We start from the raw sequence: 19041 nt of genomic DNA, 5'->3' as shown, positions 1-19041 counted from the left end.
AGTCATCAGACAGCACAAAATGTTATTCATATAAAACTTGACAGGAACCTAAAAAAACAAGAATGAAAGTGCAGTCAGCAGTGCACTGGTCGTGAATATTCTTTTTAATTATTTTTGGCATTTTTGGTTTATCTGATTGCTTTGAGAGACAGAATGGATGAGAGAAAAGTCAAGACGAGACAAAAACATATAAGACATGGTGTATTCCAGGGCAGGATTGGGAAAGACTGAAATATAACCGTGATTATGTTTAACTTGATTCATGCAAAGAAGGGCTAGAAATGAGCAGTATGCTGGAGACAACAGCAGCAGAGGACCACTGTCAGCTCCTGTGAGCTAAGATGATGATTAACAGATCACAGGGGAATCAAACAATCCTTATTCAGATGAATATTCCAGCAAGAGTCTGGGTTAATGTAATGTGGTGTTTTTAGATCTTTTCAGTGACCTGCACAGAATACGGATATGAGACACCTTTACGATGAGGAGGTTTGCAGTGTGAGTGCGGTTTCACAAACTTCAGAGTCATCATTAATCAATGTCCATCATCTCCATCACCAACATAAATCCCACTACCAGGTGTATTTAACAAAAGTCCAGACTGAATTTTTCTCACACAGGTTCTTTGCTCATGACGTCTGGCTGTATTAGACACCCAAAGTTCGACAAATCTATATTCTAAAGTGTACTTAGTATATAGATGAGGTGCACAATGGCAACCGTTAAAAAAAAAGGAAAAGAAACATCAATAAAGAGCATTACAGCTAAACTTTAAAACCCTTTACAAGTTGCAGTTGTTGCCAGCGATTGCCTGTTGTTATTTTTGTATCAACTCACAACTTGCAACACACAGATCAGCAGAGAAACCTACTTCAAGTGTTGTTTGAATTGATGGGGAAACTGTCAGTCTACTACTTTTTCTCAAATTAAAGAGGAAAATAGTAACTGGGATTGCAGCCAAATAAACAAACACAATTAAAAAAAAAAAAAAAAAAGCATTACAGGTAAATAACAGTTTGTGGCAAACAATGGCTGAATTCAACATACAACAAGAACGCAAAAATAATCTTAGAAAAGACAAGGTAATTTTGATTTTCAAATACCTGAGAGCAGCAAATCTTAATTTATGGCTTCATTTTCAACATTCAGACATTTAATAAAATATTCAAATGCTGAACTAATCAGAAATCTACTACTATATCATGTGTAGCCATTAATTTGTGTTGTCCTGACAGGGTTTCGTACTATTGAAAACTGATCCTCATGATTTTCCCCTTTTTGAGACAATTGGTGTCCATTTCATCCAAAATATCTTAATGATCTGCAGGAGATACATTTAACACCAGACTAACTATCAGTGTCTTCTTCTGTAATGTTCAATTTGTCAAAAAAAAAACAAAACAAAACCTTATGGTCTGGTTTCTTACACAGAAAAAAACAAAACCAATAAGTTTGGCATCATTTACTGGAGATGAGGTATTTTAGTTTGCTTGCTTCTGTGTAAGCTCAATCATCAGATGCAAACTCAGAGAACATGTGAAGCTTTAGTTACACTTGGACACCAAGCATCTCTGTAGTGGCAAAAACATGCAGAGCAAATTACAGGTGGCAAAACAAGAAATGTCAGTTTGGTATTCTTCCTCTGACATCGTTTTGGTTTTGCTGTAACATCTTTTAGATGCAGATATTTATCACAAATATTTGACAGTACATCATCTTTAACAACTATAGTAAAATCACACCTGATTTAAAAAAGAAGTCCAACAAACTAGTCATGATCGTCAAACCAACCTTGAGTTGGAATTTTGCTTTTTAAAACTGCTCATTCCAAAATAACAATTAATGGTCATAAAGATGGTTTGGATTTAATTTCAACAAATTGTTATTACACTTAATTATCCCATAAATCCCAATTGCATGTGGCTTGCACATTTGTTAAATATGCAGTAACAACTCTGTGGAATGACTCCATGTCAGAACAAGCACCCACACTCGTACACAACCACAGCGATAAAGCAGCTAGTTTTACTGAGCATAAACTCACTGTTCATTCAGTGCACTACTGTTTCTTTGGAAGACTTTCTGAACATGCCTTTTCCAGACTTACCACTCTCACCACTGAGTGTCAGTAATGCACCACCAACAGGAGGAAATACAGCAGACCTCTGGTAATGAGCACAGTATGGCCGCAGGCTGTGAGAGTGGTGCTACAGATCTGCTGACGCATATTATTGCTGATAATGTTCCTCTTATGAGGACAAATGGGGTCCATTTATTAGCATGGGCCCTGCTCTATCTGAGTTTTTACATTCATTATTCTGGTGAGACCCTTTTTTGGCATTTTATTAACTTTACAGAGTGTGATTAAATTGTCAAAAATAGTGTTTTACCCTTTAAAACCCCAGACTGGTTAAACAATTTCTTACAGTATAAAACCATTTCATTATAAAGCAATTTCTTTTAGGCACACATGTAATATTAGCATACATTATTTTGATAATTCTTGATAAAAATGTTCTGCCAGCATGTTAAATCATTCTTACAGCACTAAGGAGCCACAGTGACCTCCTACACTGGAGTGAATTTTTCAAGTAACACCTTGGAGCCTGTTGATGTGGAGGTATAACTATTATTGTCCAATCTCCAAAATGTAGCAGAGCTCAACCATTTGTCCTCACTCTGTTTTTCATTCCCTCCACTCCCCTCAGCCACTGAGGGGGTGCAGGTCCACTCTGACCTTCTCCCCAGTACTCATCATGCCAATAGTGGGGAAGAAGCCTCCTACCGGTAAGGCCACTTCCCTCCGGCCTACCACCTTTCCATTTCGGGTGAAGAACACCTGTTCAAACACAAGATGACATCGAAGAGATTATATAAATGTTTGCACTGAAGCTTTAAGAGTCCCTGGTTTTATATTCCTAGATTCTGGCAGCAACTCACCATCACCTTCCTCCCCTCTAAATCCTCTCCCCCATCCTCCTCCTCATCTTCATTGTTTGCATACAAGTCATTCTGAACCTCACTGGGCTTGGGAAACACGTCAAGGTCCCAGTCATCGACATCATCTGAAAGAACCCAGATGCAAACAAAAGATAGCAAGGCATTTAGAGGCTGCACATGACGAGGCTCAGTGCTTAAAAACAATATAAAGACGTTCACCTCCACCATCAGGGTTAAAGTCACGTGGAAACATGATTCCACAGCCCATGATGTCCCCTTCAAAACAGCGTGGACCAAATGCATCCCCAACCCCACTGCCCTGGAACAACTTTCCATCATCTACAATGAACAATGGGGAGGCTGATTAGTGCTTCATTTCACATTTTTGAGAAAATGTGATACAACTAAGACACAGATGCAACAAAACACCAAACATCTGCCATTGTGAATATTAGAATTTTTTTTTCTTCTGGCTGTTTTTAGCTAAAGGAAACCAAAGAAAGCTGCACAGAAATTAATTATAACCTTTTAAATATTTCATTATTACTGACATGCTATCAATAATAATAATAATAAAATATTAACTATTCAGTCCTTTCTACCACTGCCAGAAATGTGAGTGATGATTTGGTGCCATTACTGATGTGATAAATTTTAACAGAAATTATGCATGCTACAAAATGTAAGATAGAAAATTGGACATGTTGACACTGCCCATAATTACAGTGCTGTAATATGCAAATACATCAGCAGATCATCATGCACCAACATGATCAGCCATCACTCACCTGCATGATAAGCTATGGATCCTCTGCTCCAACCTGGATGTCTGTTTTTAGGGTAGTCCTGTGAATCAAAAGGGGAAGTATAATAAGACACATATGGAGATCTAATTAATGAACAAGCTTGACATGTTGTACAGTGGTGCAGTGGTTAGCACTGTCACCTCACAGTAAGGGGGTTCCAGGTTCGGAACCCAGAGCTTTTCTGTGTGGAGTTTGCATGTTCTCCCTGTGCCTATGTGGGTTCTCTCTGGGTACTCAGGTTTCCTCCCACAGTCCAAAGACATGCAGGTTAACTGGTGACTCTAAATTGCCCATGAGTGTGAATGTGACTGTGAATGGTTGTTTGTCTATACATGTTGGCCCTGTGATGGACTGGCGATCTGTCCAGTACCCCACCTCTCGCCCACTGTCAGCTGGGATAGGCTCTGGCCCGCCTGCAAAACCCACATCATCCTAATTGTCTTCTGATTTATTAGTGTTTGCTTCTTCCCATGTAATGTTATCTATCTAGATCTGGGCATGTCTCAAGATGTCTCTCTTCAGAGAATGGTTTGTCAGACAAGCAGCCAACCAACATCACCTTTCACTTTCAGTGTCAATCAGGTGAATCACTTCTCAACTACAGCTACCTTCTGTGCAGGTAGGGTTTTTTGAGTTGGATTTCACGTAATAAAACAGATCTAATTCTAGGAGATCTACTGTAAATAGACATATAAGCCCCTATGCACTGATTATGCCCGCAGCAAAGGGTAGGAAAACTGGGCACTGGAAGGAGAAAGCATGTCAAGAGAACAGTGTAGGAACAAATAAGGTGTCTGTGATGGCTGGTGTATAAAAAACTGAAATAGAAAAACCTTTTCCCCGAAGTGACAAAGGAGAAAAGGAATGCACCATAAACAATTGCTCCTTTATCCAATATAAGCAACCATTGAGTAACTAGTAATTGTTAAGAATGTGTTAGGCAGAGAAAGGGGGAGAGAGAGAGAAACACCTTTGTTTTCATTTTTATAGCGAGAGGTAACACTTCCCATCATCACTGATGCGTCTTGCAGGAGATGACGGGAGATGGAGGAAAACCTCAGGAATGACCGCTTGATGGATTTATAATGCTCCAATAAAACCGCAGACACACTGAGAAAAACAATTCCTGGAAAACAATCAACGAAATGACAGAGCTCTATTCTCCATACAGGTCTGAACCGGGGGCGCAACATGCCCACACACACAGAGTGACTGATGGCGGAGGAGTCGGGGGGAGCTGAACGTTGAGGATGACTGCTAAAAAACTATCCATCGCCTCCCAGGCTGTGACAGACCATCGCAGCTGGCAAAACAGCAGCATGATCGGCACGGGTGACGCCCGATCAATTAGCCTCCAATAACAGAGCACAGCGAGCGCCAAACATCCCAGCAGAACAACAATAATATGCGAACCGCACTATATTTCATATCTGTCATTTAAATAATGCGGTGACTGCATCCTCAGCAATTATTACACTGCTTTATTTATATTAAACAGGATGCGCAGGAGTTCATGGTGAATTCATTTGAGGCCAAAGGCAGCCGATTGCATCTCTGATGTATAAACATTCAACAAGTCTTCTCTCAGACCCAACATATTTCCAAAATATGGATCATTATTTGCTGTCATCATTTCTGATTAAATACCACCTAACTGAGCCAAATTAATTAGGATATCAACTTTTAATTGCTTAGCCTGAGGAACTCCTGCATTCTTTTAATGTTTTTCTATTTATTCCTTCTTGTGTACAGAGACTCAATGATAAAGGAAGTAAAATAAAAAATAAATGGAAAAAAACTGAGACAAACAAAATGATCAGATGTTCTCATCATATCTCGTAACCAACTTTCCCATACTTGTCTGTAGGATTCTAGTTAACATGGTAGATTAGCTTGTAACTGGAACAACCTGCTTTTTATGGAAAACCAGATGTGGGGGTAAAATGAGACAATATTTATTCTGTTGTTAGCGTTTCCTCTATCGGTCATCCATCACTCAGACTGGAAACAGTGAGAGCAGTGGTGCGTATGAGGGAGAGGGATGACGAGGTGCGAGAGAGGGGGCAGATAACCAGCAGATAACCACAGAGTGTGTACAGTAAGTAACATGGTGTGTCAGTGACAATGACATGTAATCATCATGGTGATGACTTAGACGAGGAGGCTCTTACCCTGCGTGCCAGCCCCAGGGCGATGTAACACTTCTCTCCAGCATCTGTGATCTCCAGTTCATAGTAGTGGAAGCGTGTGTTGAGAGGTCGACGGGCCTGAGCCAAGCCCACGTCCACAATGCTCTTCCCTTTTCCCACGTACTCCAGCAGCTGAGGAGAAATACACACACACACACACAACACACACACCACACACACGTTATGACTGTACACTGTAAGATTCCAATAAATTTCCTAGTATGACAATACCGTGTGGAATTTAATTTGATTTCATTTAATTTGAAACAGCATTGGGCTGTTGAGTCAAAGTTCAGTGGACAGAAACAAAAAAAAAGTCATTTTTAAAAGTAAAGCAAACAAAATGCACGTGCACGAATATTAATGATTTAAGGCTTTTACCACCTAATTGTAAGTATATCTAAAGACAGCATTAGTCAATATTTGTTTTACAATAAGAGCAAATCAGATAACTTGTCTAATGTGAAAGGGATTGCTCATAGTTACAAACCAACTGAAAATTATCACCCAACTGTCACTCAGGGGTTTTGCTGCTACAACCTTATCTGGTCTGGTATGACCAGTCGCTTTTGGTGGCTAATGTTAGCATATGTTAGCCAACTTTAAGTAAATATTGCTATCTAACCAATGTTACTGAGTCAGTTGGCTGACCCTATGAGTTGTCAAGCACTCAACAAAATCCCTTTAACTGTCACTTGTGGCTACAGAGGTTGAAAAGTTACATAAGTTTACTTCACGCAGCTTTCCTGTCCTATTTTTTTTATTTAGGTGGAGAAAGACCTACCCCTACCCTGTCACTTCATCAGTTGGTGGGGTTAGGTTTAGGCATAAAGTGTTATGATTTGTGAGTTTTAGGGCAAGAATGTCAGGGTAAGCCAATCGGAGACAGGCAGGTCTTTGCCGACCTTGGGCAAAAAGAATGCCACTGTCCCATATAGAAACCTAAGGTCCTGCCCCATTTCCAAAGTAGCTTCTGTTCCACTAACCTCCATAATGCATAATGCACTACTTTCAGAGTTTTTTCTGTAAAGCCCCAACAGTAGTAAGAGGTACAGCAATTGATATTCCTGTTAAATTCATTTAAATCAATGTTTTTTTAATGAACCTTGACAATATGTTTTTTTCTTAAATTACTTGTATAGATCAATTGAAATGCTACCTCGTCTTAGTTGAGCAGGTGATTAGACCCACTGTATGTTTAGGTGTGTCAGATGGACCGTGCAAAATCATAAGTGGAGATTATTCAAATAATAATGACTCAAAAACTTCTCAGTTCCTCCGAACAGAACACTGCATTTCACTGCTAGTGATAGCATGTCTGATTTTGCACTGGTGTGGCTGCAGCCCTCATTTCAGGTTGGGACAGACAAGAATCCAACAAGATGAGAGGGCATGTTTTATTCACACGTTACCCTATTAGGGATGTTTGATGAGGAGATGAAAAGATAGTTCGTAATGTCATGCAATTCTTTCTTCCTGGGAAAAATAGGGCATGATTTGGACTCATCCTGCCTGCAGTGTCCTGTTTGGGTACTAAAAGCAAAGCTACAGCAACAGGGACAACATAAATGTTTATGACATGCAGCACAGGAAATCAACACCACCAAGACCAAATCCTTTCCAAAGCGACCTCCCCAATTGTCATGAAGGCAGTAGATGAAGTCATATCTGAAGATAAATACATTAATCAAAAGTGAGTGTGTGTCCAGGCTGTTTTGCCCAACATCTAATTGTAAACATAGCTGCCAATTTCCCCAGTCAAAGTCACTCTTCTTTCATAACTACAAGCCGATTGCATGGGATTTCAAAAACAGATCAATAGTGTTTGATAATGTGTGATCCCCACATTAAAGCCCACCACTGTCACTCCAGCACCAATAAGAAGATGTAAGATACACATATAAAGAGGTGCATCCGTACACTGCTACTTCTAATAAATAAATTACATTTTAAGTCTCAGTTATAACCATTTACAGACTGATTCATCTGTTTTCTTAATACACCTCCTTAGCTTCCTTTTTTTCAGTACGAGAGCACAACTTCAAGAGGTAAACAGCCGCCCTGGTGTTGTAAGTGCTGCTGACTATATTTGGATGAAAGCTGACAGTAAATCACTTACTAATCTGTAAACAGCTGTGTGAGCTTCAGTTTATATGAAGGCAATGTGTGCCTTAATAAATATGAGTGTTTACCACACCTGCATGTCAACATTTTGAACCTGTGTCCAATAAATGCCTGACCTAACACGCTATCACAAGTGTCAGCAAATTTAAAAAGACACTTAAAGATTTGGACAAATTACAAAGGACCTGCAGATGAGACTCAAGCAGAGAAAGAAATGTGGAATGCTTAATATCGAACTTGACTCTTTTAACATTTGTTTTTTTCTGTCCTAACAGCTTCTCATGATGTGCACATGTGTAATTGATGAGTTGCAGGAAGTTCAGACTGCGGTTTCTGGGACCTGCCTTCGCACAGGACAGGGCCAGATTTGTAGAAATAAAAGGATAAATAAATGTGCGGGTGGCATGCAGGTTACTCGCTCCCGCCTGAGGGCTGTTCAGCTGCGATCTCCTCCCATCCCCTTTCAGTTCAGGTTTTGTGTGTATCAGCGCCTGAGTCAGACACAAACACTGCAGCCCTGCCATCACAGGGAGGAGTGGAGACGCAAACAGGAGGTCAATGAACACCTCTGAGAAAAAACAAATTATTTTTGGTTCTCTCTTTCTATCTCAATCTTTTTATCTTTTATTAGGTGCTTAACAAAAGCTAATATTTACATCAGAATTTCAGCATTGATGATCAAAATTTGGTTTATAATCACAATCTGAAAGTTTTCACTTTGTCTTAATGATTTTGGATTTGACACAGATCCACTAATGCCATTTAGAGACACTGGTAATATATTTGTGAAGAGGCTTTTTGATAAATTCTTGTTCCATTTAATCACTTCAACAATTCTGCATAAATTCAACAAATCCGACTTTTTAAATGTCTGTATGTGCTAGGTCTTGGACATGTTGGCCAGAATATACATGGCTAGGGCTAGGTATAGAATTAAGCTGTGCTATGTAGCCTCAAGTAGAGATGAGGAGCAACAGAGGTCTGGTGAGCTGTGTTCTTTCAAAGTCCATGTGCAAAAAAAAGTTTCACTTTCAAACGTGCAATCTTCAGCCCTAACTGATGCTGTCTCAAGTGATATCACTTGAAAGTGATATCATTATAATATATCACGCAGCTCCTTCTGGAGTCACAAAAGGCATATATGCAGTGGTACTCCCCAACACCGAGTGTTTGGGGTATTCAAATTAACCAGATATTTCATTGCCAAACGCTGAAATGCTGATGTAAATGAAATCCAGTATAACCACAAAATCTGGTGGGAAAAAAACATGATTTTACTACATGAGTGATGGAGTGACAAAAGGAGTCAAACCTCAAACGTCAGTTAGCAGCCATCCTTAATTAAACCTTTCTGATGTGCTCTAGAACAATAATTTGGTGTGTGCCCACTGATACAAGCCAACACAGCATGAACATGAGACAAGCTTTAAAAATTTTGCATTGCAAATTTAGTAAATACTTCACTTCAGAAAAAATTATGTCCAAGACTTCCAAATTTTTCTCTGCTCCAGGACTTACCGTGCCAGTAACCTTGACGTCATGGAGACGGCCCCAGTCCTCTTCATGACTGTCCACAATCATCTGTCCGTCATCCTCCTCCATCCCCCACTCAGCGTTCAGGTCCAGCAGAACTTCCTCCCCCAGTGAGTGCATTCCCACAGCAGGGTAGAGAGCTTCAGGAGATGCTGGGATTTCCACACTGCCGACCTAAGCACACATTCAGATACAGTATTGTTTAGCAAACTGTGAACTAGGAAAACAAAAGACAAATTCACTCACTCCACTTAAAATTGCACTAGTTGAATATATTCTGTGTGAGGTAGAAATCATACAACGGTAAGAAAGTACTTACTTCTTTACCATTCTTGGTAAAAAACACTGTCAACTGTCCATCATCTGCATCCAGGGATATTCCACAACCGACTCTGTCACCTCTGCAGCATTTTGGACCGAACTGCTGTCCCACAGTGTTGCCATTATATAGCCTGTGGAAAGACCAGTTGGAGAGGTTGAGCTGCTAATGAAGGCTCATCATTTTCAGATTTTACAGATATTCAAAGAAAAACATCAAAGGACACTCCTAAAACGCTGCAGTAAAAGGTACGTAATCAGCTGCTCGTTTGTGTTATCTCTCTCTCTCAGTGAGTCTTAGTATGTCATACAAAATAAGGAAATTATACTGTTAATGTCCATACTACCTGGTGTTTGTACTGCATCCAGCCAGCCAATGGCCTTTGCTGCATGTCATTTTCTGTCATCTCTTTCTAATGAAGGCATAAAAAATAATGACCCCAAACCACAAAGTACTATTGTAACTTGGTCTTATGCCTGTTATATCTGACATCCATGTGATGGAGCCAACAGTGCTTGTGTGATACTGGTTCCTTTCAGTTCTCAGCACTGTGTGGCTTTTTTAGGGGAAGTGTTACAGAATTGCAATGAATTCACATCAGTTTACAGCATATTCTTGTAAACACCAGGACACACAGAGAAAACCGTTCCAGCATAAAGGACTAGTTTCTCTAAGTTTCATCCAGCTTCTACAACATCAGACATGTTGTGCGCTCACACTGAAAAAGTAGTAAACGATTTCTGAGAATTGAGCATTAAATATGAAAGTGTGTCCTGTCACAACCTTCATAAATTTACTTGACTGTACACTTCATAACCAGACAAAAATGCTCTGTTTTCAGTTCGTCAGTGTGTAACATGAACATGCTAGTGCATGAGTGTCCTGTGGGGATGTGTGAAACCAACATTACGTTAGTGTCAGAAATACATTTTACTGCTGCATCTCCATGTCATGTATCCTCAAGAGTATGTTCAGTCTGCGGTATACTTAAATAAAATGATCAGTGACACATACTTGCCATCGTCGGCATGAAAAGCTACAGAATGTGGGAGCCAGCCCGGCTGATGGTCCAGTTTGTAGAGCTGAGGCACCAAACCAACAGCAATCATCCCCCTCACTCCTGTATCGACGATGGTCACCTACAAAGACCACAGGTTGATTTATCACCAAGAAACAAGAGAGGAGTTATCACTACAGTTTAAATTCCCCTTCATTTAGAAATTACTTTTTGCTTTTAAGAGACTCCAAAGACAAAAACTGATTTTCCTTCAATTTAAAACAAATTCAAAGTGTCTCTAAACAGTCTTTAAACAATATGGTATCAACAGACTTGAGCATCAAAACACAGCAAGAAGCTGCAGATGTTGATATTTCTTCTACATAATGTGAGGAGTCATTTTATGCTTCCCCTGACACATCTTTAGACGCCAACTTAGAATTTAAAGGACGTTGTTTTCACATCGAGTCATGAACTACTCATTGCACATTATCTGTGGGAGGCAGTTACATTGTGAGAGTGTATGAGCAGAGCAAATTTTGTTGAGGCAGAGGAAGAGGAGGAGAGGGGTTCAGTCAGGGTGAAGGACAGAGATGTCTTTTTTTTTTATCAGAATTCATTCTTTTTTATTGTAGTGGACATTGTCAGAAAAAGTTGATATATTAAAATATGTACAAAGTAAGATATTTATCCAGCCTTTGTATGCAACACTTGCTAATTAGCACTTAACATAAAGTATAGAGATAAGTCTCACGGGATTGTTGTTAGTTTTGTACGTGTTTAGTCATGAACTTAAGTACCGGACAAATAAGATTTCAGTGGCGGTAGAGCTACACGTGTAGGTGAATCACTACAGTCTGAGGGATTCATTCTCTGTGGAACATGAATGTCTCTAAAAAGTTTCATGGCAATCCATTCAACAATTGTGAAGATAACTCAGAGTTACAGATCTGATGGTAGGAAAATCATATAAGATGAACAGAGAAGTTTCAAAATGCCGGCGTGCTGCAGGTTTATTGCTGTTTCTATTTCTTCAGGCTCCACCCCAAATCTTTACATGCCATTACACTGTATGTTGCTTTTGGGTTGGCACTGCTTCTCTTTTCACTTCATGGAATTTCCAAAGTAACCTGAAACTATACAGTATCGCTTTGTAAAACACCACATGATGGTTCAAAGTGAAAAAAAACCCTGAAGCAAAGAGCTGGCCTGCACCATTGTTATCATAACTGAATGCTGACCATATGACATCATCCCTAGAGAGCCCTAGATGGACACATTGCAATCGGAGCACTGCTGGCAAATCCAGGGCAAAGAGAAGAGGAAACTTTTAAGTTCTTTCCCATGACCTCAACACTGGGCTCCTGGGAGTGAGTAGGAATACATCCCTTTTTTTCTGTGTCAGTGCAAAACATGCAGATGACCTCTTAAAATTTACTGTCAGATCTACAATCAGCATCCACTTAACTTATCACAAATTTGCTCATATGCCCATTTACGCAAATCGCTTCCTCCCTCCTCCTACGTGACTCCCACAAACTGAGTCACAAGGATGAAGCACACGAAAGTATAAAGGTTCAGAGGGTTAGTTACTGTTTCACTACACGTCAGACCTGGGCAGGATGTGTGAGTTAGGCAAGTTTGAACATGGCTTCTTCTGAGAAACAGTCACTGTCCTGAGATGTTTGTGTACTTTCAGTGTCTCGATTACTAAGAACAACCAGCACATGATTTGTTATGAGCTGCGACTTATTTGGCTGTGTGCAACAAATCCGTGAGGGCTGAGATAAGAAAGCCCCCTCCGCATCAAATCCACTCTGTTGACCCACTGGTTGAATACCACTGAAACTTAAAAATACTGCAGCTGTTTTATTTCTTTGTGGTATATAGTATAGAGTGCTGACCCTGCTGACAGGATGACTGGCTGCTAACTGAAGCCGTTTTCAAACAAAGGATCAGAATCTGGGTTCACTGGTGTCACCAGCAAAATCTGGTACACTTTAGCAGCAGCAGCTAAGACCTGTTGCTGGCCTTTAAGAACAACATTGTGTATTGTATGAAGCCATCAAGTGCATATTTAAGACCCCATTTCACAGGGTTTTTGTTTTATAATGACTATCAACTGAAAGTATTAGCTAGAAGCAAGTAAGCAGAGACAACTGAAAATCAAGGACTCACTGTTTAAACCTACTAATATAGTTTTACTTTTGTATGAGGAAAGTCAGTGTCTAGAGGATGTAGCATGATTTTTCTGCAGAGAAACTGGATGTGTGTGTGAACCTAGTCACTTCCTGTGTCTGTTTCTGGAAGGCTACAGATCATCCTACTTCATCCCCCCTTTGTGCCAAGGCTTCACAAGACTTTAAAAAACAACATGCAGAGGAAAATTCATTGATTGAATCTTTACAACATTTTTTTCTGTTGGGACTGAGACTTAATTGCTGAGCCTGCCTCTGACTTTGGTGTAAATGATTTTGGCGTATGTGACTCGAACAATCAGCACTGGCTTCAGCAATTACTGCACACGCCCCCCTGTCCGAGTACACAGTGTAACAAGAGCTGCCAAGTAATTCCACAAATCTATTTCCAAGCTGAAAGATCTTTGTTTCTCAGATGTGTGCTGTTCCCAGGAGGTGTCATGATTTCTTTTCCATTACGGTTCAAGAAGATGAAGGCGAGTAGTCAGACGTGACAGCCTGCCAAGCCTCCTCTCATCACACAGAATCAAGGCTGTGTCCTACATCCATAATATATACTAATGCAATAATGTTAACACTACACACTAATCTTCGTGGTGTACTGTTTTGACAGTTCATACAAGAAATTAATGTACCTCACTTTCTACTCACAGGAAATGACACCAGAGATGTGAACCAAAGGACACCAATCACACTGTGATTTGGGAGCAATGCCGACAGCGTTGAATATACTGCAGAAGGTTTGGACTAAATGCTAATTCTTCATTTTTAGTTCTCTCAAGTGTATCTGGGCTGAGGAGTTACTTGAAAATCAATGTCTGGCTGCCCAAACTTTGATTTAATTATTTCCAGTTCTGACAAGCAATGCATTGTGGGACATTAGGGTCCATCAATAGCACACAAAAAAGCTATGAAAAAAAAGTTACTCTCAACAGAGTAAAGAATATAACACACATATATATATATATAACATGTAGGACTTAGATACTGCATGTACAGCTGAATATTACACTTGTAGTAAACCAGCAATGTGGGAATAAATGAATCAGCCACATCCTGTGGTACATGAAGGCAGATCCAGCTGATTAGAGCAGGCTACAGTTACAGCTTGTTTTTTGTCCTGATTTCAAGAGGGACTCAAGATTCCTCGGCAAAATCAATGATGGAGAGTCGAGCAGTTAAGCCAGGAAATTTTCATGTGAAATCAAAACAGCAAATATGTTTTGTAAGTTTTGTCACCTCTGTGTCAAATTTATACTCATGAACTGAGAGAAAACCATCAACTCTTACTTCAAAATAGCGATTTCGTCTTGACAATGGCCTGGCCGCCACAAAACAGCCGACTTCATCTGAATTCCCGTGATACCTAGTGAGAGATCCAAGAAGAAAAACAAAAATATTACGGTAACAATCACTTCTGCCAAAAACAAACAAAGCAGGGATGCTGATTCAGCAGAAAAAGGACGGGTTCTTGCAGAAAACCAGGGGATGAACCTCATGACTAACAGATGTCTCCAGTTTGAACCCATTGCTCATCACTGTTACCTGAGTATGTCTCCGTCTCTCAGCATCCTTTTGAGCCGCTCCCTGTATCGCACCGCTCGCACCTCACGAATTTCTCGGATTCGCCTCCGCCAGTTCAGAAAGCGATAGTGAAGGTTTATGTCGTCCATGTCTGAAAACCATTACAATCTAGGGACACAGGAAAACAAATCGAAAAGCTTTATTGCTGCTTTAAAGAGAAAAGACTGCATTTTAAAATCTTTTTTGAGTGGTACATTCAAACAACAACTAGTGATTGTCCAGGTAATGTAATTCAATGTACAAGAAAATGCAGCAGTCAAATTACAATGCTCAAGATGCAGTCCAATAAAAGTGTTTATGAGTCTAATCTTGACAGATGCTTCTACTGTTGATGAACACAACAAGCAGAGCAATCGTGATAAACAACTCTAGAACAATTAAATGTTAAGTAATTAAAGCTGTAGGCAGGAGGAGAGCAAACATCTTTGACCACAACATGATTACCACTGTTGCCTGACAACAAGCAGGACCTGGGTTTGATCCTCAGGCCAAACCCTTCTCCTTTGTGCGTTTGTGTTTTTCCATTTATGTTTAATCCCACATTCCACAGACAAGCAAAGGCCTGGACAGTGACTGTACACAGCCAAGAGGCATGAACGTGAGTCCCCTATTTGTGTTAGCCCTGTGATGGTCAGGTGCCTCCCTTGGGGTGTCTTCCACCCAACGTGAACTGTGACTGACTCAAGCTTAGACTGGCTCCTCTATTAATGTCAGTGTGTGGGAGACACCCAAACTGTGTGTGGTGTTTTTCTGGCCTAGAGGACTACCTGAAATATTCCAAACCCAAATACCAACATTTGATCTCAATACCTCACTGGCATAAGGCTGCAAGTAACAATTAAATTCAGTGTTGATTCACACGCTGATTATTTTTAACTTAGCTTCCAATTCGCAGATTCTGCAGTTTAAGGGAAACTGAAATGACAAGACTGGTTAAAACCTTATCACTGGATAAAACCCATTTTCACCTTTGAGATCACTTATCTTTTATTTGTGAAAGTAAAACTGTGTCAGTGAAACTGTTTTTCCCCTCATCCAAACCAAATCAGACCAGTTCTAAATCAAAATTCACTACACCTAGACTTCAAATGTGGGTTAGATTAACCCAGAGAGACTAAAGACTGTTTGAAAGTTTCATATTAGTGAAACCTTTATTGATTTATCTATTTATTTTATTAAGTATAGTGGTTCTTGGGCTAGACCTAGTCGGGGCTGGATAAAAAAAAGTTTTTTCCACAGTTTGAAAACTGCTCTGGGTTAATTTAGTCCAGATTTGACAAGTCTAGGTAAAGTGTTTTTTGATCTAGACCTAGTCTGATGAGGTCTGGTTGAGAAAACTTAACTTTCTCTTAAACTGTCAAATCTGAAACTCCCTAGATAGCAAGATTTATCAGACAAATACTTCAGCTACACTGTTATTTTTCCAGCCCAATACATGTGTAGGTCCTTGCCCCGAGTCTGGCCTTCATTCAGCCTGATTGTCAGGTACTACACACAGACAATCTGGCCGACTGTTAGCCAACACAGTATGTATCAGCCTAGAGGTGACCGCTGTCTAGGAGACTTCAGCACTGTGATTATTCTCTCAATTAACTGACTAATAATTCAGCCCACAAAAAGTCAGAAAGCAAGGAATATTATCAGCTACAATTCCAGAACAGTTAATCCAGACTGAGATGCTGGAACTAGAGAATTTGTTGTTTTTGTTTGATAAGTTACCTTACTAAATATTTAATCAATTATCAGACTAGTTGATTATTATTTTCTGTCAATCAACTGATTTTCACTGACCAACTCTTCACTGGTGCACAACATGTGCAGTGGTGGAAAGCAGCTAAGAATACTAACTCACTACAGTATTTGTAATTAATTTTGAGATACTTTTCTCAAGGATTTCCATTTTCTGCTACTTTATACTTCTGTTGCTGTATATTTCAGAAGCAAATATTGTATCTTTTCCTCCTCCATATTCATTTGATAACTACAATATTATTTGTACTTAATGATATATATTGTTCTCTAATTGACCATTCTGTATCATAAGTACGTAGTAAGTACTTTTAATTTTGGTACTTGTTTATTTTGATCTTTGATCTTTTTATCTTAATATAATGTTAGAACCATAACGTCAGCTTACAACAGCGAGTTTCTACGAGTGACATTAGTATTTTTACTAGATTAGATTTGAGTACTTCTTCAACCACTGTAATCTATTATGGTTTTCCTATGTCCGGTTATGACGAAGCAAGAGTGACTGTGAACTTCACAGTTTTGTTGGTCCATTTAACGTCATCATTTACAAATGTATCTTACTGGCTGGGTTTTTCAGTGGACCAAACGTGGACCATTACAGCACGACACGTAGTATTACACAACGTCGTGTAATTAGGGTAGAAGACGCTAGTTTCGTTGGAAAAACCCTGGCAATGTTGTCCGTTTCGTCTTAAAACATGAGCAGTGAACGGAAATTATGAGCTCATTTCAGTGTGTGGTGAAAAAAACAAGTTACCAGCCTGAATCCGACTAAACAGAACAGCTGAGGGTCTTACTGGTGATGTGTTTTGATAAAGTAAACAAATAAGCGAGCTATTACCTCATATTGTCATTTGTTGCGTGTACACTTCTACGATTCACCAATTTACGAGTCTACCCTAAACGCAGCATCACATTTCCCAAACTACAGGGAGGACTCGGTTGGCCGGCTAGCTGTTTTCAGCGTCTTAACATTGTCGCGCTGTGTGGCCAATAAAATCATATAAACACGAATAAACCTCAGGTCATACCCTCGCTATTCAAAGCCCCTTTGTCTTATATTGATTCCTTACTGTTTAAAAACTTGTAACGCGTCGTCCTTCGGTTTTTCTTCCAATTTTAAGGAGGTGAAGTCTGTCACTTTATGTCCAACCTGCGCTGTCGGAAGTCCCGCCCTCTCAACCAATCACATCAGGGGGATAAATACAGCGCGAGGACCTTAACCTGTGCAGTGCCGTGTGTATTTGTGCTGTGTATTGATATGGCTGTACAGTTAGTGTGTGTTAAAAGCCGTAAAAAAAAAAAATCTTACTTTTTGTAGGATCACTGTAATAAAAATGCACATACACTTAGTGCTGGGTTAGGGCATTTTTACTTGCTACTTTCCCTATAGTTATATTTGATAAAGTAGGTAAAAGGAGCATGTTTCAATTAAGTTTGCCTTGGAAATCTGAGAAAAGTATAAAGAAAAGAAAGACCTGTCACCACTGTGGAGAACATGGATGAACCACAGAGGGCTCTTCTGGTGCCCAACAATTCCTGTGTGATGGATAAGATGGTAAACATAAAGTGCCTAAAACTTTTGCACACTATTGTATGTGCATACACTGCACATTAAGGTTAGCTAAATGAATTTTGTTAACAATGAATCTGCCAGATATTTTCTTGATCAATCTTGAGTCGATAAAAGGTTGAAAAATAGGGTATAATGCCTATCACAATTTCCTAGGGCCCAAAGTGATATCTCAATATCAGTATAAGCTAAACGATTAATCAATTATGAAATCAAATCAAATAAATGTTTACTCATTAAAAAAATAAGTTGGAATGTTTCTGTATTGCAAAAAATCAAGGTGCCTCATCACACTGTTGCAAAACAACCTATGAAATCAGTATTACTAACAAAGGTCTGATGGTTGGTAAATTTCTGTTGTCTCATTGTCCAGCCCAATAGCCTCTCAAAGAACTGCTTGTTTTTTACTGGATGTGAGTAATATTTAAGTCACGTAACTGTAATTTACTGTAACTCTTATACCTCCTCTCTAACTCTGAGTATTAGCCTGTGTTTCACTTATGCTGTATTCTCACAGACATTATCTGAGATGAAGTGGTCACAGCCTGGATATTAATGATACATCAAGTTAGAAGACAAGCTGCCAGATTTCTGTGATCCTGTCTTCTAATTTAATGTGTTTGTGACTCACACATGGTGGAATTTACAGGGTGGGACTTTTTGCTCGTGGCTATTAATGTCTTAGTCATCCGGCCTTGAGTGGCACTCCTTCAGCCTCTCAGTGTCGAGCAGTTCCTCTGAATCTTGCCCTGCAGTTACAGACTTCGTAAATACATAGTGTTTGTTTAGTGGTTGCTATTTATGGAAAAGTCATAATGTCAAAAACAAGGACAAATTGAGTGGAAGTAACTAAATACTTCTACTGTTACTGTGATTGGGCATTCTTTTTATACTGTTTACCATGTATTATTTTGAGGCTGAATTTGTCAAATAATTCTCAAACCATTACAGATTTTGTAGGCAAAATCTACCAATGAACTAATAATTACAGCAAATTACAACTACTGTGAAATACAGTACTTGAGT

General features: G+C 39.5%; 1 protein-coding gene across 1 annotated transcript; it reads right to left on the bottom strand.

Moving 5' to 3' along the window:
* Window positions 1-81: 81 nt before the first annotated feature.
* Window positions 82-17639, bottom strand: LOC108898961 (SPRY domain-containing protein 3). Its single transcript, XM_018699130.2, has 11 exons — window positions 17516-17639; window positions 14652-14798; window positions 14397-14472; window positions 10926-11050; window positions 9912-10044; window positions 9578-9766; window positions 5918-6067; window positions 3729-3786; window positions 3160-3279; window positions 2941-3065; window positions 82-2839 (listed from the first exon to the last, which is right to left on the bottom strand). The coding sequence occupies exons 2-11, from the start codon at window positions 14777-14779 to the stop codon at window positions 2705-2707; spliced, it is 1239 nt and encodes a 412-aa protein (XP_018554646.1). The 5' UTR covers window positions 14780-14798; window positions 17516-17639; the 3' UTR covers window positions 82-2704.
* Between the last annotated feature and the right edge of the window lie 1402 nt (window positions 17640-19041).

Source organism: Lates calcarifer, linkage group LG12 (assembly GCF_001640805.2).
Source record: "Lates calcarifer isolate ASB-BC8 linkage group LG12, TLL_Latcal_v3, whole genome shotgun sequence".
Taxonomy (NCBI): domain Eukaryota; kingdom Metazoa; phylum Chordata; class Actinopteri; family Centropomidae; genus Lates; species Lates calcarifer.
The sequence above is the reverse complement of the archived record's forward strand: the minus strand, read 5'-3'. Positions and strand labels throughout refer to the sequence as shown.

Coding starts and splice junctions, on each gene's coding strand:
- LOC108898961 (XM_018699130.2), bottom strand. CDS start 14,779: ATGGACGACATAAACCTTCACTATCGCTTTCTGAACTGGCGGAGGCGA. Junction 10,045..10,925: donor TTTCATGCCGACGATGGCAA/GTATGTGTCACT, acceptor GTCTTTCCACAG/GCTATATAATGGCAACACTG. Junction 3,280..3,728: donor ATCCATAGCTTATCATGCAG/GTGAGTGATGGC, acceptor TGTTCATTGTAG/ATGATGGAAAGTTGTTCCAG.